Source organism: Pelobates fuscus, chromosome 6 (genome assembly GCF_036172605.1).
Source record: "Pelobates fuscus isolate aPelFus1 chromosome 6, aPelFus1.pri, whole genome shotgun sequence".
Taxonomy (NCBI): Eukaryota; Metazoa; Chordata; class Amphibia; order Anura; family Pelobatidae; genus Pelobates; species Pelobates fuscus.
Genome location: NC_086322.1, coordinates 288,900,079 through 288,927,308, shown reverse-complemented (window position 1 = coordinate 288,927,308; position 27,230 = coordinate 288,900,079). Strand labels below are relative to the sequence as shown.

The 27,230-nt window shown below is 44.4% G+C and overlaps 1 protein-coding gene across 1 annotated transcript; it reads left to right on the top strand.

The window, feature by feature from the left end:
* Nucleotides 1-7,303: 7,303 nt before the first annotated feature.
* LOC134565914 (proline-rich protein 29-like) lies at nucleotides 7,304-19,430 on the top strand. Its single transcript, XM_063425597.1, has 6 exons — nucleotides 7,304-7,473; nucleotides 9,069-9,159; nucleotides 15,101-15,216; nucleotides 15,346-15,548; nucleotides 17,945-18,015; nucleotides 19,341-19,430. Exons 1-6 carry the CDS (start codon nucleotides 7,306-7,308, stop codon nucleotides 19,370-19,372), a joined length of 681 nt encoding a protein of 226 aa, XP_063281667.1. The 5' UTR covers nucleotides 7,304-7,305; the 3' UTR covers nucleotides 19,373-19,430.
* The last annotated feature ends 7,800 nt before the right edge of the window (nucleotides 19,431-27,230 follow it).

Genomic DNA, 27,230 nt, shown 5'->3' with positions numbered 1-27,230 from the left:
TATGGCACTCAAGACGTTTAGGGAGTCCTTAAACTTGTCTAAACATTCTACTGAAATATAGAAGCATCGTAATATAGGAAAAAAAGACTATTCTAGTTTGGCCTTTCACACATCCCTATTACTGTTGCTGATCCAAAAGAATATGTACATATCATAAAATATCCATCTTATATTAATAGAATATAAGATAATTTGTAGTTGAGGAATTTAATGTGGAAAATGAGCATCAAAATATTGCATGTAAAATATGATAAATTTGGGATTAAATAATGTAAATAGGGTGTGTTAGATATGGTGTATGAAAAGAATACTGGCATTTGATGTATGGATTATGATAACCTAATGCATTACAGCACGTGATGTAAATTACTATAAACGAGTGTTAAAATATTTTTGTTTTGAATATGTTTATTGTTATCACATGAAGACATCGCAAACCTGCGATTAAGCGTAATGTTGCCTGCGCAGGGGCTCTTTATAAGGTTACTTGCAGTATTGCCAGAGGCTCAGAGGCTCAGTGTGCTGAAAACAAACGCTGTGGCGTTTGTTGAGGCCATGTACCCACCCGCACAACAAAAATAAAGAATTAAAAAAAAAAAAAAAATGTCAAGTGGGCCCTCTCACAAAATCAGAGGGACTAGACCCATAGATTTATCGCACAATAACCACTGCAAAGAACTGTAGAAGTTATGGTATTTAGAGTGTTTCAATATATAAAGCTCTCGGTGGGTAAGATAAAGATCAAAATCCATAATAAGCAGCCATGTTTTCCAAATTGTTTGGTATTGGTAACTGTCCCAAATATACCCATCGCAGGTCATAGTCCATGTGAATACGCTGGTGCCTACGCAGAGGTCCAGTATGATTTTACAGGATGCCAATCATCGGTACTACCCTAGCATTTAAGTGCAGTGCTGCACTGCTGGTCACCTTGTGAGTCAATTATAGCCACTAGTAACTAGTAATCTATCTTGCATATTGAATGGGAAGCTTAAAAATAAAAACGTACGTTAAGAGCAAATACAGGCGCAACTAGGTGCTTTAATCGTTCGGTGCGGCAAGCATATATGGCAGAGGTATTGCACCAGTCTGGCGATGATAAATCTTGTCAATTAGAATTATAACAATGTCTGATTAATAGTGCCATAGGCATGCTATGAAATATGTGTACAAAAGGAATAATATCTAATAAGAAATTAAAAACTGTCAATCTTTTATCATGAGGGGCATATACGATTTCAAGCTGCGGTGACTTACTATTCGGTGCAGCTGTCTGGTTATTAATTATGCGGTTAGAAGCGACTTTACATCCTATTATGCAGCAATCAGTTAGTATGTGTGCATCAATAAGTAGTATCTATCCTTGGCTCCTAGGGACGTTATGGCATAGCATTGTAAGCTAACATGGAAAAAAGTAAAAACTTAACTTGCGTAAAAAATGTTTCTGAAATGAATTACCAGGGAGCTTTCCCTTTGTTAATGTCTAACAGTTTAGGCAAAACGACTCCTAACTTGGTAGCCGAGCCATTACTTAATTTACCGCCCTGTACAGCACATTTTAGCTAAGTATGTATATACTAAGGAGCAGTATATCGTTTAGCAGTAATAAAGGATATGAACCTGGACAAAGCTTATACGTTTTTAAACTAGAATCCTACATGTTCCGTTAGTTCCCCACGGAATTGGGAGCTGATGCAATGTTCATGTATGGAGGTAAGGCATATCTTGATGAGTTAACTGTACATTGCTGGAACATCATGTCGGCTTGCGTGTCCGTCTGTGAGGAGTCTCTCACTGTGTCACCATTGTACTGTCCCTGGGTCGCCAGGCCTCCGTTCGCCCCCCCTGAGCCGACCCCCGCCAGCCAGCCGGGTCCCCCGTGGCACTGTGGGCACTCAGGAGCGCAAACCGGCCTTTGGACCCAACCACAAAATCCGCGGGTCGACCGCTCCCTGCACCTCCCCAGCTGCACGTGAGTCCACTTGGAGCGCGCACTCTGCTGTCTCACCCTCTGCCGGCCACATATTTGGCGCTGGTGGCTATCCCCCCGACCACCGGTCCGTCGGGAGGGGCAGCGTTTGTCCTGCCCCACCGGGCTCGCGACATCAGGGACAAAAGCTCTCCGGGGACCCCACAGACCCGGAGGCCCAGGCGCCCACTCCACTAGCGGTCAGGGGCCTAGCCCGGGGGTACGTCCGATGCCCGGAACCTCCAGGGCCCGCACGCGGCGCCCCAGTCAGCCTCCCTTGTGTAGTCCTCTGTGTTCCCTCTCCTGTGGCATAGGTCTGCAGGCGGGCCCCTGTCTGGTGGCCTTTGCCTGTATAGGGGATCGTGTGGACCCCACGCGGTATCTACCGCCCTGGAGTGTGTCGTCCCCATACGGCCGGGATTACCCCCACCGGCCGGGGGGGGGGAGCGGGGCCGGGCCCCCCTTGCGGCTTTTGCTGTCCTCAGCGAAGAATTGCCGGGGTTTAGACGTCCCTGGCCTGTTGGGCTGCTATCCGTGCTACTACAGGTGCCGTGCATGTCCAGGCTTAATTTGGCGCGTAGGCCCGCTTTAGGAGTTTCGATGTTCCCATCTCAGTACCGGGTTCAGTGTGGTATCGTCAGGTAGCTGATCTGTTCCTCTTCAGTAATATGCAGAGGGATCCCACTTTATTGTATTTTGTGTGCTGTTTTTAGCCGTTTTCCTGGGCTCAAGGCTGGGAGACATGAGGTGCTGCTGCTATTCAGCTTGGCGGCCCGGCCCCGCATCCCTTAAAATATTTTTGGATTGAACTGCGGTGTCTCAGTATAAGCATCTCTCTAATTGTGAAAAACTGAGTTTGTTGCAGTCCTATGAAGTTGTGCTTTTCATGGAAAACAGGATTTGATTTATTGTATTGTATTGTGTATAGATGTCCATTAATCTGAATGTAAGATTAAAAAATAATATTTAGAGGCAAATGCTAAGGACTGCCCTTGCTGCAGAAGGTGCAATAGTAAGTTTTTCTGGCAGAAATTGTTACATATTTAAGCACAGATATTAACTGTATCAACACACGCTTTGTGTGACTAAATTAAATGACCTATGAAAACATTAGCAGCTGAATAAAATTGGTTTTAAAGACTGCATTATATGTGCTCAGTCTCCATTGGCAATTACAATCCGATTTTGGGTAATATTTTCCTTTTTTTTTTTTAAATGAAGCGCAAAACCTTGTCCTTAATTGGGAAAGGTTAAAAGGTAATCAGAACAGTTAGGTGATATAAGGCATCTTTACTTACATTGTATTACATGAGGAAAAGGTGGAATATCGCCACCTAGTGTCCATAGAGGAGAATGGTGCCAAGTATAAATATATGGTAAATTAAGACAAGGCAAAGTGATGACTCTCCACCTGTTGGTGAAGTATACATGACATAATACTGTGATAACCATTTGGAAAAAGATATCTACTATCAATAGTGTAGCATTTTCATTTTTTAAATGAAACTGGGAAAACTATGGAGACTGTTGGTTTCCAAACATTATCTGACTGTTCATGTGTATGGCTAAAGGATACTGTCATATACTAAATGTAGGGATGTGTTTTCTAATTTTTTTACATATACTAAATAAAAAAAAATCTATTTCCTTTTAAAATGTGATGAAAGGATTGTTATATTATCGGTCATTAAAAATAAAATGTATCAATTATGCTTCTATATAGCTCCCTGTGTCTGAATTATTGTCATATTTATTTCCCGAGATCTCTAGTTTCCATAACTTACATAAAGAATAATGGAGACTACTTTTCCTTATGTATATCAGTCAGGTTAATAAAACTTAAAAAACACAATAATAAATAAATGATAAAGTGATGCAGTGCAATATTACAGTGTACAGTGCAGTTACTAAAGTGCAAATAATGTTTCAGTGCAATTAATATTTCATCACTGTTAAAAAATATTTCTACCGTACTCCAACCATCAAAAGATTTTTTTTGGGGAAAAAAAATCTTTAAAAACAAATACAAATAATGGTGTGCAAAAGCAATAAATTCTACAATGTGTCTCATGCAAAAACACAGTGTAACAATATATAACAGTATAACATAAGGGACACTATAGTCACCAGAACAACTACAGCTTATTGAATTTGTTCTGGTAAGTAGAATCCAGGCTTTTTGCTGTAAACACTGTCTTTTCAGAGAAAATGCAGTGTTTACATTACAGCCTAGTGATTACTTCATTGGCCACTTCTCGGATGTCTGTTAGAGATCCTTCCTGGGTCATGGCTGCCTAAAATTTATCCAAACATTCAGTGTCTCCTCCCACTGCATGCGGACACTGAACGTTCCTCATAGAGATTCATTGATTCGAATCATCTCTATGAGGAGATGCTGATTGGCCCGGGCTGTGTTTGAATCATGCTGGCTCTGCCCCTGATCTGCCTCTTTGTCAGTCTCAGCCAATCCTATGGGGAAGCACTATGATTGTATCAGGCTATCACTTTTGATGATTTCAGCAGACTTCCTGTTTTTCTGAGGCAAACAGCATGCAGAGCTACAGCTTCAGGCTTAAATACAGTAAGATTTTGCTATATTTATGGAGGCATTAGGAACGCAGGGGGGTTAGATGGTGGTTTTAACACTATAGGGTCAGGAATACATGTTTGTGTTCCTGACCCTATAGTGATCCTTTAATTATCAACAGAAACAGTGAGAGATAGGTGAACACACTTGTATATAGTGTATTATATACATAGATTCTTGTTTTTGATTGTTTTAAGAAAAAGAATCATAATTTTAGCAATCATTTTTAATTTCATATATCATTGTATAAATATGTTCACACTGCAGCAAACCATCTGTAAATGAAAGTTCCAATATTCTTCTATGCTATAGGGTTTATTTATTAAACTCAGAATTTTAGTCAGTTGAAATGTAAATTGAAAAACTGAGGGTAAAACAGTCAAGCTGTGACTACGGCTTAAAGGACCACTGTAGTGCCAGGAAAACATACTCGTTTTCCTGGCACTATAGTGCCCTGAGGGTGCCCCCACCCTCAGGGACCCCCTCCCGCCGGGCTCTGGGGAGAGGAAAGGGGTTAAAACTTACCTTTCTCCAGCACCGGGCGGGGAGCTCTTCTCCTCCGATCCTCCTCCTCTCCTCCCATTCGGCTGAATGCTTTCCTATGGACGCTTGCGTGGTCTCACTGTGATTTTCACAGTGAGAATCACGCAAGCACCTCTAGCGGCTGTCAGTGAGACAGCCACTAGAGGATTTGAGGGCTGGATTAACCCATTTATAAACATAGCAGTTTCTCTGAAACTGCTATGTTTATAAAAAATGGGTTAACCCTAGCTGGACCTGGCACCCAGACCACTTCATTAAGCTGAAGTGGTCTGGGTGCCTAGAGTGGTCCTTTAATTGAACAATTTCAACATCAGATATTTTAGTCTGTTTTGCCAATTGAAGTTTTATTGGACACAATTCAGAGTTTAGTTAATAAAAAAAAACCAAAAAAAAACAAAAACTATGTAACTTTTCAAAGTTACATTGACTACCTAGTAACAAAATTATGACTGGAAGGACAAAGGTATCAATTGGATAACAAACATAAGCTAAGCTTGTATTCCATAAATTGGAAAATAACTTAGACCAGCAGTTCCCAAACTGTGTGACGCAACGTGCACACAGGGGTGCCGCAGAATGTTTCTGCTCAACAGGGAATCGGTCGAGTGCCGCGACTGGGCCCCTGTAATGTCGGCCGGCTGGGAGGAAGTGACAGCCTGTCACTTCCGCCCAGCATCCTGCAGGGAGAGAGCACGGGGGAGAAGAGGCAGCCGCAGCGTGAGGGGAGAGGAGCATGAAGAGCTCCAGACTCCTCACTCCCACAGCAGCAGGACTCCAAGCCACCCTCCTGGCACATAAGGTAAGCTGACAGGAGGATGGCTGGAAATATTTTAAAAACTTGTGTTTTGAGTGTGTGTGTATGAGTTTGAGTGTGTGTGTATGAGTATGTGTGTGAGTGTGTGTATGAGTTTGGGCGGGTGTGTGAGTATGAGTGTTTGTATGTGTATGAGTGTGTTTGTATGTATATGAGTGTGTGTATGTCAGGGTGTGCATCTGTGTGTATATATATATATATATGTGTGCTTTTGTGTCTGTTGACATCTGTGTGTCAGGGTGTATGTTTTTATGTCAGTGTGTATCTGTGTCATGGTGTGGGCATGTATCAATGTTTGTGTTTGTCAGGGTGCATGTGTATCTATTTGTGTATGTGTCTGTGTATATCTATATGTGTGTATGTGTCGGTGTCTATATGAATTTGTGTGTATGTGTCGGTGTATTTCTATGCATCTGTTTGTTAATGTGCATTAATATCTGTGTAAGTATGTAAACGCATACATCCAAGCAAACACCAGCACAACATACAAGCACACTCCTGCAATCTAATACAAATACTACATACAAACACACCCCTTCACTCAAACACAAATATTTCACACAAATGTACATCCACATTTAAAAGTGAACATTACATTCAGACAAACTCCTGCAATCAAATGCAAACATCACATACAAACACACCCCTGTATTAAAACACAATAAATGTATACAAGCACCCCTTCAAACACCAACACTGTACATTACACTATAGCGCCAGTAAATGCGGCAGCACTGTACAGGTACACAACCTCAAAATTTTGACTTGGGGTGCCTTGGAAAACACTGAAATATTAACCCCTTAAGGACCAAACTTCTGGAATAAAAGGGAATCATGACATGTCACACATGTCATATGTCCTTAAGGGGTTAAGGGCGCCTTGAACCTAAAAAGTTTGGGAACCACTGACTTAGACTTAAGCAAGATGCAGAGTTATTAATTGAAGAGTGATTTGCCTGGAAATGTAAATGTTGTGTTTATTTTGGCATAACAATTGAAATCCTGACAATTCACACTTTAGCAAAAAAAAAAGGTAAAAATCATAAAAATACCAATAATAATAACACTAATAAAAAATGATGAAGTAAAAAATTGAAAAGCAAACACAGTGAGTGGAAACACAAGTATTAATACCATTATATTTAGAGCACTATATTTTGCACCTTTGAATAAATATGCTAGATAAATAATTCAGCAGTAAAAGAGGTTAGTGCAGTTTTATTGGGAGCAGGATGAGTGAGTTCAGTATGTAGATATGTGGCCCTACCCGATCTTTACTGGTCAAGTATTACTGAGAAATGTTTACATGATGTTGCTATAGCAGCCTGTGTATTGGAGGACTGTCCCAGCCAAGCCTGTCTCAATTAGCCTCCAGGATCATGTTTCTTGTTAATGGTTTGTTTTGCTTGCAGATTGCATTACCTTCTCATTCTACAGCTTCACTTGGCTAGGAGTTCAGGACTTTGCTTAGTTACCATCATGTCACAGGGCTGGCATACAGACAACAATTACCAATCATGGGAAAGAAATTATCCAGGAGTGCAGATTATTCCTGCCCCGGTAAGTTTGGGGTGATATTTTCAGACATAAATCCTATAGGGTTCTATGGAAACAGGGTGGTCAGTTGTCCTTGGACAAAAATGGAAAATATGTAATGTGGGTCTACATGCTTTTATAGGCTTCTTGGTTTAAATGGGGTAATGCAATGGCTAACATATACTAAGAACATTTTCTTAAATTAAAAAAAAAAAAAAACTGCATTAAGTGCAAATTTGTGCTTAGTTCTACAATGGAGCAGTCATTCAATCATCGGTAGAATTCCACTGGATTCCAAGGTGACTGTTTTACTTCTAGGACTTTCCAATTCTATATAATTGCTATTTATATCTAACTGTATTTTGGGGGAATAAATAAAGACATTGCTTTGGAATATTTTTGCTTTATAAATAAATAATAAGCAATCACATAGTGTAATATTGGTGCCAGGTTGCAAAGGGTCTTTGCAAATGTCTTTTTTTTGTTGTTGTTTGTTTGTTTTAGGGACTTTATTGAGAGAAAATATCTGTTAATGTATAGGAAAGCATTGGGAGGTTATTGCGCATGCGCCGCAAAATGCAGTGCTGGCTAATCAGTATCTCCTCATAGAGATGCATTGAATTAGTGCATCTCTATGGGGAACGTTCAGGGCTGAACGCCACACCGAGATATGAGGCACCTCTAGTGGCCGTCTGAGTGACTGCCATTAGAGGTTTAACTAGCCACCATTGTTAACACTGCCTTTTCTATTAAAAAAAGGTTGTGTTTACAGTGCTAAGTCTTCAGGGACATGCTAGAGATACCATAACCACTACATAAGCTATAGTAGTTCAGTGAAATCCCCATAGGAAAACATTGAGTCAATGTTTTCTTATGGGGAGGGTCTAATGCATGTGCATGGACATTAGGTCCCCTGTAGGATGACTTCGGAGGACGTGGAGCACCCAGTGCTGAATGACATTGACGCTGGAATTGGGTAAGTGAATAAAGTTTTTTTTTAACCATATATGTTCCACAGCAGGAGGGTGGGGGGGGGGGGGGCAGAGGGTACTATAGTATTAGGAAAACAACTTTGTATTTGTAACATTATAGGATTCAATATTTAGAATTAGATGATAATATGGCTTTCAGACAAGTGTGAAAAATCTATATTGCAAGGTTGACATAAAATTAATGCTATAAAGTGCACTTTTTATAGGTTTCGTTCCTGTCATTAAACAGAATAATTCCAAAAAATAGCTACTGGTTCTTCCTTAAAACTGAAAGACATTTCAATCCAGGTCGCTTCCAGTCTAGAGTTCAGTCCCATTCTCGGGGTATTTTTCTTTTACTCTACTTGCACAGAATATTTTAGGAAGGGGAGGGAGCGGGGGTTAGCAGACATGAAGAGTTGCAAGATCCACCAGCCACAAGCATTCAAAATCTTTATCACTGGTGATGCATAAAGATGAGATGCAGACATTTCCCTCTCTTGCTCCATTGCCACGTGAAGTCTACCTGCTTTATTACACTAGATATTCAGATATTTCATTAAAGGCTTTGTTTAGTGAAGCTCCCTCCATTGACATGAATGGAAACAATTGCTTACTGTCTCTTTTCCAACCTGCCTTCATTCCTAGGTTTCCCAACAGCCTACCATAATTCAACAAATTCCTGGAGGATTCGTTCCACCCCTGTCTCATCCTATAAGACATGGTAGTGCCAAAGAAGGTGAGAAGCTTATTATTTAATTCAAGAACTACCACAACACAATTAAATCCATGTTGGATGTTTCTAATTATTTTCCATAGAATTAAGCAACATGGTTCTTATTTGCAATCAATATTAAATAGCATTAATAAATTATATAAATAACTGTGGCGAAACCAGCTTCGCCACTGTGAACTGGAGAGGCCTGGCTGCTGGCCTCCTGCCCGCTGACTATGGCCCCTGGACGTGTTGCACTTTAGAAACTATATTTGGGCAGGTAATAATTTGTATTGCTGCTGCTGGCCCTTTAAAAGCAGCGATGGACATATTGGGACTTTTGGGACTAATGTCCCTTTAAGACTTTGTAACATATCACAGTAATACTGTCTTAAATATTATGTAGGTATTTATGTGTTCAGTTAAACTGGGGATATGTAGAAATGTGTGTTTTATGTGTTAAATGTATCAGTATGTAATTTTATGTCTTTTACTGTCTTTTTGCAACCATGTGGTTAATGGAGTCTGACTCTAGTCCTAGATAATTGAATTACTTCTCCAATTATCTCCAGGGCAGAAGGGAGGAAGCCGGGATGCATTGTGGGGGATGTTTTACTTCTGTTTGAGCCAGATTGTGCCATGCTGCAAGCCCAGGCCCAAAATATACTTTTTAGTAACTTTTAAACTCCTGGTCGGATTCATGCCATTTTTTAATATGTTGTTCCCCTGAATGGATTGATTGTGGATATGTATTTTTATGTGAATGTGATGTATGGTTTTAAAGTTATGGAAGTTGTGTAAAAGTATATTTTAAACTGTATGCATAATGGGATTATGTGTCACACTAAGGGGAGGGGATGTGTGGGAGGTAACATCTATGTCATTGGTTCTTTTATGCCTCCCCCTGGGTGTGGCCTGTATGTGTGAGTTGGAAATAAAAGCCAGACTGGGTGTCCCAGTCTAGAGTGCTTGCTTAACCCTCAAAGCGATGTGTCGTCTCGGTCTTTGGGGGAATGGGATTGTATGCTGACTGCCAAGAGTGTAAGCCGATGTCTGCTTTTCTTGTTCAGCTGTTCCAGTGTTCGTGTGGATCCAGTTCGTGAGTTCTGATGTTCTGCAGTAGCTGTGCCTTTCTGAGAAAAGGGGATTATCGCCTAAACTGGGTTTTATCCTCTTGGAAGTGAAACGGTCCGTTACAATTGGTGGCAGCGGTGGGATCGTTCCTACAACCAGAGGGACAGCTACAGACAACACCATTTCTGGATTACAAATTGAGGGCAACGCTAGTATCCGTACAGCGACCCTATCTACAAAGGAAATCAGGAAAATGGAAGGAGACAGAGTCGCAGCTGCTGCAGCACCTCCGAGGGAGGAGGAGGAATCCGAGTTTGCCAGGGAATATAGGAGCAGGATGGCTCTATTCTCACCAGCCCGAGCGGAGCAGATGGCAGACCGGGTCTACAACGATGTACAGGCGTACCTCATGCTGCGAACGACGCAGAGAAACCAACAAGCTGCGGGATCGTTCCTACAGCCAGAAGGACAGCTACAGAACACCAATTCCTTGGAGTTACAAATTGAGGGCAACGTTAGCATTCGTGCAGCGCCCCTGGCAGCAGAGGTATCCAGCGACTTGGAGCAGACAAGTATGGAAGGCTCTGACGCTGAAGATGATTTTATGGCCAAGGTGAGGCAGCAAGTGGCCCAGTATGGGGGTTATATATCCATGGACACATTCCAGGGGATCTGGAACCAGGTCATGGCTGAGCAAAACTCAAAGATGGACGAAGAGTATGATGAGCAGGAAGAGTGGTACAGCAGCAGAGTAGAGGCTGCATCCGAGGAGGTTAGCCGCCCCCCCCCCCGAGGCGGCAGGAAGAACCCGAAGTAGGGGTCCTCATAGATTGGTCCTGTGAGGAACCACAACAGGCAGGTGGAGATGGGACCGAGGTCTCTCTACCGGCCCTACAGGGATGCTGGGCAGTCGGCCCAGATCCCCAGCGGCAGTGTGTAACCCAGGGAGCTGATGGTGTCGTCCATCCTCCCCAGCGGCAGAGTAAGTCCCAGGGAGCTAAAGGTGTCGTCCTTCCTCCCCAGCGGCAGATTGTATCTCAGGGAGCTGAAGGTGCCGTCCTTCCTCCCCAGCGGCAGTGTGTGTCCCAGGGAGATGAAGGTGTCGTCCTTCCTCCCCAGCGGCAGGCTGAGTTACAGGGGGCAGAGGTTGTTGTTCCTGCCCCCCAGCAGAAAAGTGATATGCCAGGAAGGCAGTGTGAAGTAAAGGGAGAGGAGAGCAGCGTCCTCCCTCCCCAGCGGCAGTGTGTGTCTCCGGGAGCTGATGGTGTCGTCCATCCTCCCCAGCGGCAGGCTGAGTTACAGGGGGCAGAGGTTGTTGTTCCTGCCCCCCAGCAGCAACGTGACATGCCAAGAAGGCAGTGTGAAGCAAAGGGAGAGGAGAGCCGCGTCCTTCCTCCCCAGCGGCAGTGTGTACCCCAGGGAGCTGATGGTGTCGTCCATCCTCCCCAGCGGCAGTGTGTCCTGCAGGGAGCAGAGACAGTCAGTCTCGCACCCCAGCAGCCGGACAAGAGAATGAAAGGGGAGACAGCTGGTCCCCCTTTCCACCAGCAGAGAGAGTGGCAAGGAGAGGAGCCTGCTAACCCCCCTCCCCAGCGGCAGTTTACCGTCCAGAGAGAGGAGCTTGTTACACCCTCTCTCCAGCGGCAGCCTAACCCACCAAGGGGAGATGTTAAGCCCCACAACTGTGCAGATGGGACCGTAGTCTCTGCACTTACAGCACAAGGGATAGGGACGGTCGGTCCTGTTCCCCAGCCTCAGGGTGATGGATCCAAAGGGGAGACAGTCGGTCTCCCCCTCCGGCAGTCGAGCTGTGCACCTAAAGGGGAGACAGTCAGTCTCCAGCAACCAGACGCCCACCAGACTACTCCCGTGGTAGTGCTGGCAACCGGACAGAGTACCGCTGGTCTCTGGCCCCTCAGCAACCCACCAAGGCAGCCTACCAGTCTCCCACCCAGCAGTGGTGAAACACCAGAACCTGGACAAAATTCTTCCTCACCCAGATGTAGTAACCGGTTAGTGTGGGTGGGCTGCTCTGTTATTTCTATTTTGTGGGTGGGTTGCTGGACTAACCAGGGCACTGACCGGCAGAAAGTCAGGTACCCTGTTAGTCTAATTGGCAAAGGGGAGAAATGTGGCGAAACCAGCTTCGCCACTGTGAACTGGAGAGGCCTGGCTGCTGGCCTCCTGCCCGCTGACTATGGCCCCTGGACGTGTTGCACTTTAGAAACTATATTTGGGCAGGTAATAATTTGTATTGCTGCTGCTGGCCCTTTAAAAGCAGCGATGGACATATTGGGACTTTTGGGACTAATGTCCCTTTAAGACTTTGTAACATATCACAGTAATACTGTCTTAAATATTATGTAGGTATTTATGTGTTCAGTTAAACTGGGGATATGTAGAAATGTGTGTTTTATGTGTTAAATGTATCAGTATGTAATTTTATGTCTTTTACTGTCTTTTTGCAACCATGTGGTTAATGGAGTCTGACTCTAGTCCTAGATAATTGAATTACTTCTCCAATTATCTCCAGGGCAGAAGGGAGGAAGCCGGGATGCATTGTGGGGGATGTTTTACTTCTGTTTGAGCCAGATTGTGCCATGCTGCAAGCCCAGGCCCAAAAGATACTTTTTAGTAACTTTTAAACTCCTGGTCGGATTCATGCCATTTTTTTAATATGTTGTTCCCCTGAATGGATTGATTGTGGATATGTATTTTTATGTGAATGTGATGTATGGTTTTAAAGTTATGGAAGTTGTGTAAAAGTATATTTTAAACTGTATGCATAATGGGATTATGTGTCACACTAAGGGGAGGGGATGTGTGGGAGGTAACATCTATGTCATTGGTTCTTTTATGCCTCCCCCTGGGTGTGGCCTGTATGTGTGAGTTGGAAATAAAAGCCAGACTGGGTGTCCCAGTCTAGAGTTCTTGCTTAACCCTCAAAGCGATGTGTCGTCTCGGTCTTTGGGGGAATGGGATTGTATGCTGACTGCCAAGAGTGTAAGCCGATGTCTGCTTTTCTTGTTCAGCTGTTCCAGTGTTCGTGTGGATCCAGTTCGTGAGTTCTGATGTTCTGCAGTAGCTGTGCCTTTCTGAGAAAAGGGGATTATCGCCTAAACTGGGTTTTATCCTCTTGGAAGTGAAACGGTCCGTTACAATAACGATTTATATTTTTTCCCTAGGCCCATTCTTTACTTCTTTATAACCTCTTCCTGAAACAGCAGCCATTGTTCCACATTACAGTTCTTGTAAACTCATCCCATTAATCCATATAACCTCTCACTATAACTCCACCTATTACTCCATTTAACTTCTTCCTTTAACCCCTCCTATAATTCATATACCCTCTCTATAATTCCTGCTATTACTCCATATAACCTCTCTCTGTAACTCCTCCTATTTCCCTATATTACCTCTCCCTATGACTACTCCTATTACTCAATGTAACCTCTCTATAACTCCTCCTATTACTCCATATAACCACTCTATAACTCCTCCTAATACTCCATATAACCTCTCCCTATAACTCCTCCCATTACTCTATTTAACCTCTATATAACTCATCCTATTACTCCATATACCCTAACTCTATACCACCTCCTATTACTCCATATAACCACTCTATAACTCCTCCTATTACTCCATATAACCTCTCCCTATAACTCCTCCCATTACTCTATTTAACCTCTATTTAACTCATCCTATTACTCCATATACCCTAACTCTATAACACCTCCTATTACTCCAGATAGCCTCTCCCTATAACCATGGGTCGTCAACCTGGTCCCTACCGCCCACTACTGGGCGTTTCAGGATTCCAGGTGGGCGGTAGGGATTTCCAGGTTGATAGTGCGGGCGGGTGCGAGCCGGCGGTACCCGTGCGACTGGGTACCGCTGTGACCATTTGCGGCTCCGGCCCGCGCGGTAAACAGCCGGGGCCGCCTTCCAAAGTGTCCATCGGGTGGCCCATGCTGTCAGGGCCACCCGATGGATGCGGATTGTAAGCGGGCCCGGTCAGCGCTGGGCGCTTTAACAGCGTGACCGGGCCCCCTGTGATGACATCACAAGCTGGGAGGAAGTGACTCCCCGGTCACTCCTCCCAGCTACAACTGAGAGCCGCGCGGGAGGAAACAGAGGGAGTCAGAGTGGGAACTCTGACTCCCATCCACCTGAGCCACCACTGGACCCCAGGAAAAGTCACCCTCCTGCACCTTAAAGGTAGGCAACAGGAGGGTGACTTAAATATAATGTGTGTGTTTGTTTGTGTGTGTGTCTTTGTATGTCTTGTGTGTGTGTATGTGTCTGTCTGTCTGTATGTGTGTCTTGTCTTTGTATGTATGTGTCATTGTATGTGTCTTGTGTGTCTGCATGTGTGTGTGTCTATGTATGTCTGCATGTGTGTGTGTGCATGTCTGTGTGTGTCTGTTTGTATATGTGCCTGTCTGTTTGTATGTATGTGTGCCTGGCTGTGTGTCTGTGTGTGCCTGGCTGTGTGTCTGTGTGTGCCTGGCTGTGTGTCTGTGTGTAAGTATGCCTGTCTGTGTGTCTGTATGTGTGTCTTGTGTGTGTGATGTGTGTGTCGTATGTGTGTCTGTATGTGTGTCTTGTGTGTGTGTGTGTCTGTATGTGTCTTTGTGTGTGTGTCATGTATGTGTGTCATGTATGTGTGCCTGTCTGTTATAGTGGACTATAGTAAGTGGGCTGCCTAGCTCAGCCTTCCTACTGGGCATTGCTATAAGGAAGGTTAAAAAATAGAAAAAAGGGAAAAAAAAGGTGGGGAGGGGAATTGAGGAGGGAGATGAGATGAACAGGACAGATTGTCTGATTGCTACATATGACTTGAATATATAGGTATCCTGCATGCAATTACTCCTCTATATACACACAGATTTAATTGAATTGATGATGATTCAGAATGCACAGATGCACCAGGTTATCATGAGCAACATGACAATGTCAGCACTGTCAAGCTTTGGATATGGAGCTACACAGCCTACACCCATGGTAGGTGGCTTAACAGGGTCATTGAGTGTATTTCCTGTGGGCATAGATACATCTTGCCAAGCAGGTACAGACTACATATAGCAGCAATCCATTAAAGCTTGACAATTAATGTGTGTCTCTCTTCTCTAGCCCCCGCAGCCGACTGTGATCTCAGTACCTTTAGAGGCAGAAGAACCTGTTGTGTATCACCACCACTATGATTCATATCCTGCAAATTACCAAACATATCCAATGTACCCTATGTGGCAGCCACAGCCTCAGATCCAACACCGTGAACCAACAGTCAGACATTTGGAGATGCCACCCAACACTCCTGCCCATCTTGGAGACCAGTGAGGCACTGCTGTATATTTGTGTGTGCGTGTGTGTCTGTGCGCATGTGGTGTCCTCAGCCAGCCAACGGCATGTTTTGAGATATAGATAACCAACAATCACTCATTATAACTAGTTCTGGCTCAGAGTACATGCCTGTGAATTTGTATATAGGTAAATACAGGAATGCTGTAATGTCTGATAATGGCCAGCTATTAAGGAAAAAGGCCAACATCAGGCCCAAAATCTTATTAAAGCCTAGATACAACAAATTACACTGTGGTTTTCTTTTGTTTTGAGAAATGAATTATTGACTAATTTTATTTTTAAATGGAAGTGAATCGTCCATTCATGGTCAAAGCATTGCTTTAAAAAAATCCCTGTTACAACAGAGACAGGCAATTATGCTCTCTTACTCATTGCTGGACTATTATTCCCACTATCTTTACGCTTTATAAATGACAGTAATACAAATAAAGATTGCCCTTTAATAGTTGATGAGAATGGTGCATCAGAAGAGCCAGTATAAATTGTCTTTAACTTCTGCAGATAACTTAAGATATGTATTGAGATTATTCCTTTGATTTGAAAGGAAGGTAAATATAAGCTATTTGTGAAATGTGTGTGTTTGCAATATTTGAAAAATTCAGTTACATATGATTTGAACAGGCTTGGTACAGCTGTACACAGCTTCATTTACCAAGGAGATGAGAGATTTCTTAGTAACCTGCTGTGCTCATGAGTTACAAAAGTCCAAACTACAAAGTCCATGTGGGACAGAGCTCAGGTACTCCGACTGAGTACCACCACCAAGTCAGCTTTCTCGCTACTACCAGGGGATTCTGGAGAACTTGAGACAGTCGCAAAAGCTTGACTGGGTTCTCTAATCACCTCTTCCACCAGACCAGGCTGCAGTGAATATAGCAATGGAGACCCTCCCTCCTGTAGAGCAGTGATTATCACTTTACTACAGCTTTTCCCTCACATATTAGATGAGCCTGAATGTAGGAAATAGAATGAACTTTATTGCACAGCACACAGCTTTTTATACACAGCAATGTTGACTCTCCCTGCAGGGGGTCTTCCATACAAAGCAATGTATAGTACAATTGTCCCTCCCCGGCGCCACTCTGTCTGGGGACTTAATTACATTATCCACAGCTAACACAATCGGCTCCCTGCTGTGTCCTAAAAGTCCTAGAGGCACAGAACACCAAATGTGTTCCAGAACCCCCTTTCTCTGGACTGTACCCCCACTTGTCACCGGACTTCTTCGCTGAACAAAAAGCGCCCAGACTGGAGAATCAGTGCTTGAGTTGTAGAGTGTTAAAGTTTTACCGGGTAGCGGCTATCCTCTGATCTGGCGAGAAATTCAGTCATGCGGCGGCTTAGTGCCAGTTTCACAAAAAAGGCTCCTAGACCCCTGGGGAAGGGAGCACACTCAAGTCACAAGTATCTTTAGATGCTTCCTTACCTGCCCGATCTCCACTACAGATAGTGCTCTATTTGGAAGTTGGGGGACCGAGCGATACCCACTTAATGATTTACCAGACCTCAACACAGTCCAGATCCGAGGAACAGTTCCAGAGTGATTTAGGGTATCTCCGGGTCAAGAGCTCGAGGTGTAAAATGAGTCCAAGCGACCCCCTGGAGCTTCTGTCACACCATCAATGGTCATTGATCCATTTGAATGTACAACACTAAATTTCTAAATGTACTTAAATCAGATATAAGTTTTTATAACTATTTTTCTCCTTGATACTTTAATAATACTTAGCTAGAAATTAAAGGACTACCATAGGCACCCAGACCTCTTCAGCTCAATGACATGGTCTGGGTGCCACGTCCATCTAGGGTTAACCCTGCAACTGTAAACATAGCAGTTTCAGAGAAACTTCTATGTTTACAATAGGGTTAATCCAGCCTCTAGTAGCTGTCTCATTGACAGCCGCTATAGGCGCTTCAGCGCTTATCACTGTGATTTTCACAGTGAGAAGACACTGCCGTCCATACGAAAGCATTGAGAAATGCTTTCCTATGGACTGATTGAAGGCGCGCGTGGCTCTTGCCGCATATGCGCATTCGGTGGACGACATCGGAAGAGGGAGGAGAGTCCCCAGCGCTGAGGGAGTCCGGCGCTGGAGAAAGGTAAGAATTTAACCCCTTTAGCCCGGCAGGGGTGGGACCCTGAGGGTGGGGTGGACCCAAAGACCCTATAGTGCCAGAAAAACTAGTTTGTTTTCCTGGCACTATAGTGGTCCTTTAACTGTGTAATTCCACCTTGTCTATCCAATAAAATAGATGACAGTTGTGACAAAGATCTACCTAATAAAAATAGGCAAATATACATTTTTAATAATGTAAACTTTTGCCCTGTAAGTTCCATTTTATAACAGATGTTTGTGTGTTTCTACAGACGAGCTGTTCCACCACCTCCCCCTCTGAGTGCAACTGGCACAGTGGGTGCTGATGTTCCTCCAGCTTCAGGTAAAAGCACGTAAAGCGTATTGTATCATCCATCCCTCTGTATATGAGCGAAGGCTAATCATTGGCACTACAGCTGTTGTTTACACAGGTCCCATAGCGGTCCACATGGCTGCCATCATGGGAAATATCAGTCTACAATAATAGCACTAACAAACTTTAGCCATCACTCGTATAAGATGAATGCTAAATGCTTTGACATCAAATCAGGGGACTGCTTGTACACTCTAAGCAAAATACACACTACAGCTCATTAGTGTTTCTTTGAGGGGTATTTAAAAAAAAAAAAAAAAAAAGGAATAACTATTATTTTTATGTAGTTTGGTCCTTGTTGGACACTGAAAAAGGTTTCTTAGATCTCCATTATATAATGTTTGCAAAAATAGCTACTTACTTTTCAGGCTAGGGTGGCTATCAATCAAAGGCCACTTTAAATTATCCATGGAGACACACATGAGAATTGCATCAATCAAATGTTTTTTTCCAGCCATCATGCAAACTTTAATATGTGAGGACTTAAAGGACCACTATAGGCACCCAGACCACTTCAGCTTAATGAAGTGGTCTGGGTGCCAGGTCCATCTAGGATTAACCTTGCCTGCTATAAACATAGTTTCAGAGAAACTTCTATGTTTACATATGGGTTAATCCAGCCTCTAGTGGCTGTCTCATTGACAGCCGCTTCTCACTGTGATTTTCACAGTGAGAAGATGCCAGCGTCCATAGGAAAGCATTGAGAATGCTTTCCTGTGGACTGGCTGAATGCGCGCACGGCTCATGCCACGCATGCGCATTCAGCCGATGACGGGGAAAGGAGGCAGAGAGTCCCCACCGCCGAGGGAGCCTGGCGGTGGAGAAAAGTTTTGTGTTTAACCCCTTCCTCACCCTAGAGCCCGGCAAGAGGGGGACCCTAAGGGTGGGGGGGACCTAGAGACCTTATAGTGCCAGGAAAACGAGTATGTTTTCCTGGCACTATAGTGGTCCTTTAATGATGCCCTTATTCATAGCTAAGGCATCCTTACATTGTACTGTTAAAGGCGTAGTTTATAAGGAAGAAAAAAACACAGTCTTACATGTCCTGATGGTGGTAGGTACTCTGAGAGTGACAGTAATTTATTTGCACAAAGAGTTTGGTTGATGCTATGGAATGTAAACATATATTTCTATGTTATGAACATGTTCTAAGCATATCTATCTAAGGATATTTACAATAATGAATGTATATGCTTTATATTAGTTGCTTTCTACAACAAGGGATATGTGTGAATTTCCAATTTAAGTTCTGCCCTACCCATTTATATATATTTTTCTATTTATTTATCTTTCAGAATACTATGACTTGGCTGACGCAAGATTATAATGGAACAACAATCTGCTTATTCTTAAACTGAAGATGAAAAAAATAATATATATATATACCCCACATACCTTCCAAGTATCCAGGATGCATAATGTTACCAAGAATACTGAGAACCCAACCTCCCCACTACCATAACCACCAGCATTGCTCTGTGCGAAATCTCTCTTTTGGATGTCCATTGTCGTTTTAAAAATACTGTCAGGTTTATTAATTAAAGTTAAAAATCTAATGAAATTTTAAGTGAAATTTCAAATTTAGGGGCAAAATATCCAAAATTCAAAGAATTCTCTGAAAAAGAAAAACAACATATACTAATACACAATCGAGAGGATTGCAGACCTATTTGTGCTCTTAGTGAAACAATTATGTAATCTCTGCAAATTAATGGAATTGCAGTTTGGGCTGAGACCCAGTGAAAAGGTATTATGGGCTATGGCTCGCCCAGCTCACGGTCTTCCTGGTGGTTTCTTTTCTAATGAGAAATACAGAGTAAGAGTGACAAGTGTAGACATGTTCACACAAGGTATTGATGATCAAGAGCCCTTGAGAGTTTGTCTGCATTCTCTAATGAGAAATTGCTTGCAACAACAAATATTGCCACATCGCAACAGTTACTGTAGAAATAATTACATATCGTGCTTAAAAATGCTGTTCAGCAAGACAAGTTGAACATAATCAACTAGTAAGACATATTAGTTAATGACATATTTATATAACATTGTTTGACAAACTGTCAACTATTGTGCTAGTGTATTGTTTATGTAGTATTTTTATATAGCACCTTAACAATATTCCTATAACCAGTTTAAAATAAATAAGATTTTTTGAAAGATGGCTGTTGAAGCTCCTATCTGGCTATTTGATTCTACAAATATTTGTCAGATTTATGCCTGTAACTTTTTAATTTCTGTTTTACTTTTTTTAATTAATGCTGTTGTAACTTTTCTTGTATATGAATGTTGAAGTAAAATGTTTTCTACGTCATTTTCAAACATGTTCTTTCTGAAATGAATGCTTATATAACAAAGTGTAAAATGATGCACGTGAAATGCTGCTGTACAGATGGTATCCACACCATGTCAGAAAACTGATTTAGTCTATATCAAGCAGTAGGTATGGTCAATGGGTTCATTCAAGGATGGGTACTACAGGTAATGCAAAGGGGATATGGGCATAAAAGGATTAAACGTTGCATACATTGTCACAGCTTTAATGAACCAATAAGTGAACTAATAATACATTTATTGTGATATGGGCAATGCTGTGCCAGAGTTCACAGCAATACCGGATACAACGCTCAGAATCTCTTAGCACAGGGGTAGGCAGCCTTCGAGACTCCAGATGTTATGGACCACGTCTCCCCTGATGCTTTGCCAGCATTATGACTGTAAGAGCATTATGGAAGATATAGTCCACAGCAGTGGTGTAACCAGAGTTACAGTCTACTGGGGCAGAACACAAATCCAGCCTCCCTACCTTTAGGAGAGCTGGTGTGGGTCCAGTGTGGAATGGATCTTCTCCCTGAGGTCCAAATGGGAATGGACTTTCTCTCTGAGGTCCAGTGTGAAATGGCTCTTCTCCCTGAGGTCCAGTGTGGCATGGATCTTCTCTGTGAGGTCCAATGGGGAATGGATCTTCTCTATGAGGTCCAATTGGGAATGGATCTTCTCTCTGAGGTCCAATTGGGAATGGATCTTCTCTCTGAGGTCCAGTGTGGAATGGATCTTCTCCCTGAGGTCCAGTGAGGAATGGATCTTCTCCCCGAGGTCCAGTGAGGACCACACTCCTTTATAAAAGCAGGTAGGAATAAAAGCCGCAAGTGTAAAAAATATATATATGGGGGGGCGGAGCTAGCCGTGGAACGGAATGGTCGCACACTTCAGAGCTCTGCACCAAGCAGAATAAGAACATAGAATTTCGGGTGGAAATTGGACCACAAACTGACCAATTTCTCGCTAACCCAGCAGGGGAACAAGATGGGCAGAAAACACAAGAAACCCAAACCAGGGAAAAGCCCAAATGCCAGAGATATTGGAGAACTATTGCGCAACACGCAGCAGGCCGCGTGGCAAAAGATGGCACTGGAGGACGAAGGCTCCTTCTATTCCTCGGATGGAACCCCCTCAGACCTCGGAGAGGGACCCTACAGAGGCTCAGCACTGGGCTTACCACCGGCACCCTCTCCCGCACACCCACCAGCCAGAACACCGGTAACGGCGGATCTGCTCAAAACAATGTTGGCAGACCTGCGAAGGGACATTGCCGCGAACATGGCCTACTTTAAGGACGCAGTGGAAGGCACAACAGCCAAGATTGTCCTCCTGGAGGCCGCCACGAGCTCCCATGATACCAGACTTGCCTCGGTCGAGAAACAAATTGGGGACATGCAAAGGCAACAACTGGCAATGGCCGACAGGCTGGACAACACCGAAGACCAACGCAGGAAATATAATCTTAAAATCCGGGGAATCCCGGACTCGGTCACCCTCACTGACCTGCCACATTATGTGCGGAGATTGTTCGCAGTCCTGCTACCACCTAAACAAACGAAGCTGCTGAGACTAGACGGGATGTTTCGTCTTCCCAAATCAAAGAAGGCGCCCCCGGAGGCCACTGTGGATCTTATTATCAGATTCCAGTCCTTGCAAGATAAAGCCATACTTCAGAACGCAGCAAGGGGGAAGACCCCCTTATCCTTTGAGGGATCCGCATTGTCGCTGTTCCCGGACCTCACTCGAGCAACCCTCACTTGGAGGAAAACCCTTCAACCGCTTCTACGCCGTCTGCGCGACAACGGAATACCGTACCGCTGGGGCATACCGAGGGTGATCTTATTCACCCACCAGGGGACGGCCTATAGAGCGCACACCTACCTGGAACTGGACGCACTCCTGCTCCAAATGGGCCTCAACACCCACGCTGATAAAGGCAATACGAGACTTTCCCAACTGAACCCAGCGGGGATAGCAGAGTTTGTCCCACGTCGAACCCAACGGCCCGCACCTGCGCACGAACCAGCGTGAGATAGGAGACACCCGTGGAACACCACTCTGCTTCTATAACGAACAGGCTCCAGTTAAGATCCACGAAACCACCTGGTACCTCAGGAATTGATCGGTTATAGTATTATGCTGTTCTTATATGCTTTCTTGTTGTTGATTTGTATTTCTTATGTTTTCATTTATTTAACCACCACTGATCTCCTACGTGCAGAGATCACATGAAGGCCCTATCTTAACCATATCCACATATGGCTGCCGGGCTTTACCAGACCAAAGGCTAGCAATATCTTTCCCAGCCGCGTTAACAATAGCGACACCCTCCCCCCCACACACTACTCAAGGAGGGGTTAAAATCCCCCGACGCGCACACGTAGCCTAACAAAAACCCCAGAGTTACTCGCTAGGATGCCCTTAAGACCCCCCCCCCCCCCCGGGGTCCCCTCCTCGACTTGCAACTTGCAACGTAGCTAACCGTTTCAAGACACAAACGAGGACACCTAACCTAGCAAGCCCTTATACCCCCCAGAACCCGCACATAGACACGACTCTGGACACGCACTTATAAAGCTCTATAATGGAATCTTTCTTTACCTGTCCCCCCCCCCCCCAAACAATACAACGAATACTAATGCACACGGGCGATAGGGTTGAGGACTATTACCTTGGCTATTCCGATGAGGACCCCTCGGCGAATGCGCTAGGGGATACCCCATCGGAATTTGTCAAGGAGACCTTCCTTATTCCAAAAGACAATGACACTAAAGCAACTACGCAGAAGGGAACCGAATCAGACATCCTTCAGGATGCTTCGGGTGTCCCCTTTTTTGATCCCAGAATCATCAGGCATCCACGATCAGCCGAATGGTCCCCACCGGACCATATCGCTAACTTCTGTAAGATGTGGTTACGCAAACCACTTGATAAAGAAATCAGGGCAAAACTCAGGGCCGAGTGCCCTCGACCTACCATCCCAAATAAAGTAGCTCTCACACCAGAGTTCGACCCGTTACTTGTAACCTTCCTCACTAAGACTGGGAAGGATCCCCGCAAGGGAATTGAACAGGGCCTCAAGACAGCCCAAGATAAACTGCTGGACATATCTGGTCCAATTGTCCAAATCTTCATTCTGGCTGACGAAGCCTCAACCAGTGGGGAGTTTGACCCCAATACAGTTAGAGAATGGGCCCAGAGAGCCTTATGTCTCCTGGGCAACGCAAATGTGGCTATGTCCACTGAGAGGCGCAGGGCGGCACTATACAAGCTAGATGCTAAACTAGCCGATCTGAGCTCCCGAGAACTGGGACCAGAGGCAAATGGATTATTATTTGGAGACTCATTTATGAAGGATCTCTCCAAACATGTGGCTGTATTTACCACACTCAATAAGGCCCAATCATCCCTACGTAGGGTTTTTCGCTCCCAGTCAACTCGTTTTTCTGGGAGAGCTGGACGTTTTAGAGGCCGAACGAACAGCAGAGCTGCCTTCACAGGCTACAGGCCTTGCCCAACAGAGAGCTATTGGCAATCGGGACAACCCCGACCATATCACAGGCAATTATTCAATAACAGAGGATCCATCCGGGGACGTGGTTCTGCCTCCCTACGCGGACGAACTGCTCAAGTTAATCAACCTTCCTTTTTTAAACACACCTATTGCAGGCAGACTACCCCATTTTTTCCCACAGTGGGAGTTACTGTCACAAGACCTATGGGTCCTACACACAGTCCAAGGGTTCACTATAGACTTTCTCAATACTCCCTTCCAGGACACACCTCCTACACCACTACAGATGTCCACATCAGACAATCTGACACTGCAAACAGAATTGCACAAACTCTTACAAAAAGGGGCGATAGAGAAATCCCCTTTTCCTCAAACATTTATCAGCAACATATTTTTGGTCCACAAAAAAACTGGAGACCTGCGTCCAATCATCAATTTGAAGGACCTGAATTGATCCGTCAGGTACCGTCATTTCAAGATGGAAGGCATCCATCTTCTCAGGGACCTCCTTTGCGTGGGAGATTGGTTCTCCAGATTCGATCTCAAAGACGCATATCTCACAGTCCCTATTGCTCGCAATCATCGAGCTTTTCTCCAATTTCTCTGGCAGGACGAAATCTGGCAATTCACATGCCTCCCGTTCGGCCTTTGTTCCGCACCATGGTGTTTCACCAAACTGATGAAACCAGTAATGGCGTTACTCCGATCTCAAGGGATTCGGTCCATCATATATTTGGACGACATCCTGATAATGGCTCAGGATTCAGACCTCTTGCACAAACACACGAACATGACGACAGCCTTGCTCCAAAACCTAGGGTTTGTGATAAATTTTCAGAAATCGTCCCTCGAACCTTCTCAAAAGGTCCAATTTCTCGGATTCCTAATAGATTCCGTACAGGCGATCCTGCAACTCCCCTCCATGAAGGTAAAATCTATAAAGAAAGAGATTCGCAAACTACTGTCAGCCCACCAGATTCGCCTACGCGATCTGGCCCATACCATAGGCCTTTTGTCCGCCTCTATCCAGGCCATTTACCCGGGACCCTTACACTACCGAGCCATGCAACGGCTCAAAACACACTATCTTCACCAATCCACTTCCTACGATCAGTACATTTTCCTGACAGACGAAGTTCGGATAGAACTTCACTGGTGGCTTCACAACATGGAAGCCTGGAATGGCAAAGCCATTTTCGGATCGCAACCGGATTTCATTCTGGAATCCGATGCCAGTCTCCTGGGATGGGGCGCCACGTGCGCCTACAAGCCCACCGGGGGTCTATGGTCCCCCTCAGAATGAGCTCTGCACATCAATTGCCTAGAATTGATTGCAGGATCTTTTGCGATTCGAAGTTTCGCAAAAGATTGTTTCAATTGTTCACTAGTACTGCGCATGGACAACGTCTCTGCAGTGCGTTATGTGAATCGGCTAGGAGGTTCCCGGTCCAAACTACTATCAGACCTTACCAAGGAACTCTACCAGTTCTGCCTAGAACGGAATTTATCCATCAGGGCGGAATACCTTGCGGGCACGGACAACTTAGTCGCAGACTGGCTCTCTCGCCATTGGAAAGATGTGAGCGACTGGCAATTGGATCCCCGCTTATTCTATCAAATTCTTTGTCTTCGCGGGCCCCTCACTCTGGACTTGTTCGCACCGCGACTGAATCGCCAGACCGAAGCCTTTATCAGCTGGCTTCCAGATCCCCAATCCTGAGCAGTCGATGCCTTCCTACACCCCTGGCCGGAGACAGGAGCCTATGCGTTCCCGCCTTTCTCCATGATCCAACGCACCCATTATCGGGTCAAAGCCCTAGTAGTGACAATAGTCATTATCACTCCATTATGGAGAGCCCAGACTTGGTTCCCAACCTTGTTAGAAATGTCAGCGAAGTACCCAATCTTACTTCCCCGACATCCTCAAGAATCCAGCAGGGCATTGTCACCCGCTCGCCCTTCAAGGACGACTCTAACTTGTAGCCTGGACCGTTTCAGGGGATCCTGGAATGTCTCAGGACTTTCGGAGACAGCTCAGGCGCTCCTATGGGACTCTTGGGCCCCAGGCACTAGACGAGCTTACCTCGCTGCACGGCGAGCATGGGCCAGCTGGTGTCTGGAAAGGGACACCGATCCCTTTTCAGCTTCTTTGACGATAATCCTTAATTTCCTGTCTACCTTATTCGATCAAGGCAGGTCCTAAAGATCAATTAATGTCTTTAGATCAGCCATATCCGCGGCTCACAATCCTATTGACAACGCATCAATAGGAAAACACCCCTCAGTTTGTAGACTGTTACGTGGGTTCAGGCTAGCCAGACCCCCTCTGCCTAAATATTCCAATTTCTGGGATGTCGCGCAGGTTTTTTCCTTCTTAGAATCTTGGCCCTCTAATGAGAACTTGACCTTACGTCAACTCTCTGCCAAACTAGCCTTACTCCTATGTTTAGTATCCTTCCGTAGGGTCTCCGACATTAGAGCATTCGACTTCCATGCTATAGTTTTCTCGCCGGAGGGCGTTACATTTCGCATCACTAGGCGAACTAAGACCAACTCTTCCTCTGTATTCTACCCCTACTTTCCAGGTAGACAGTCACTCTGTGTGGCGCTCTGCTTAAGGCACTATATAGCTGCCACAACCACTCTGCGTTCCCCTACAGGACCCCTTCTCGTGTCCTATGTCAAGCCAGATAAACCAGTATCCACCCCCACAATTGCACGGTGGATCAGATGGATACTAACCCAAGCTAGCATCGACCCCTACTTTGGTGCGCACTCAGTCAGAGGAGCAGCTGCATCCTCAGCCTTTCGTGCAGGTAGCTCTCTCTCAGACATCTTATCGTCGGCAGACTGGTCCAGAGAATCCACCTTTCGGATATTCTACTTCAAACCTAGGCCACACGCTGCATCGTCCATTATACAGGAGCGTTAAAACAGCAAATATGAAGCCTCCTGTCTTGCCATAAAATTAGGGATTATTCTAGCCCTAGTGATCTAATAATCTAAATTTTATTAACGACAGGAGGCGAATATTTTCCCACCCTTGTCTCCAGTACAAGTTCGACCCACCCTGAGGTAAGTTACTATCTCCTCCTACTCGAGATGTCTCACACACATTCACTCATCATCTGTCAACTGTCAGGTTTACACTTCATCACTCTAACAATAATTTTAACTACTTCACATTATTTCCGTGAAATACAGTGAAACTATCTGTCAATCCCTACGATACGTGCTATAAACTTGCACTCACCTAGTATGAGAACCTATACTCTCATGATTTTCTCTTTTTTACTCCTTTAGTGTGAAGAATCCTACCACTTACTTGTAACATATGGATACACCAACACAT

Bases quoted from the DNA above. Each gene is read 5' to 3' on its own strand.
- LOC134565914 (XM_063425597.1), top strand. From the start codon at position 7,306: ATGGTTTGTTTTGCTTGCAGATTGCATTACCTTCTCATTCTACAGCTT. The intron at 9,160-15,100 runs GTGAGAAGCTTA...ATATACACACAG, and splicing joins ACATGGTAGTGCCAAAGAAG to ATTTAATTGAATTGATGATG. The intron at 15,217-15,345 runs GTAGGTGGCTTA...TCTCTTCTCTAG, and splicing joins CTACACAGCCTACACCCATG to CCCCCGCAGCCGACTGTGAT.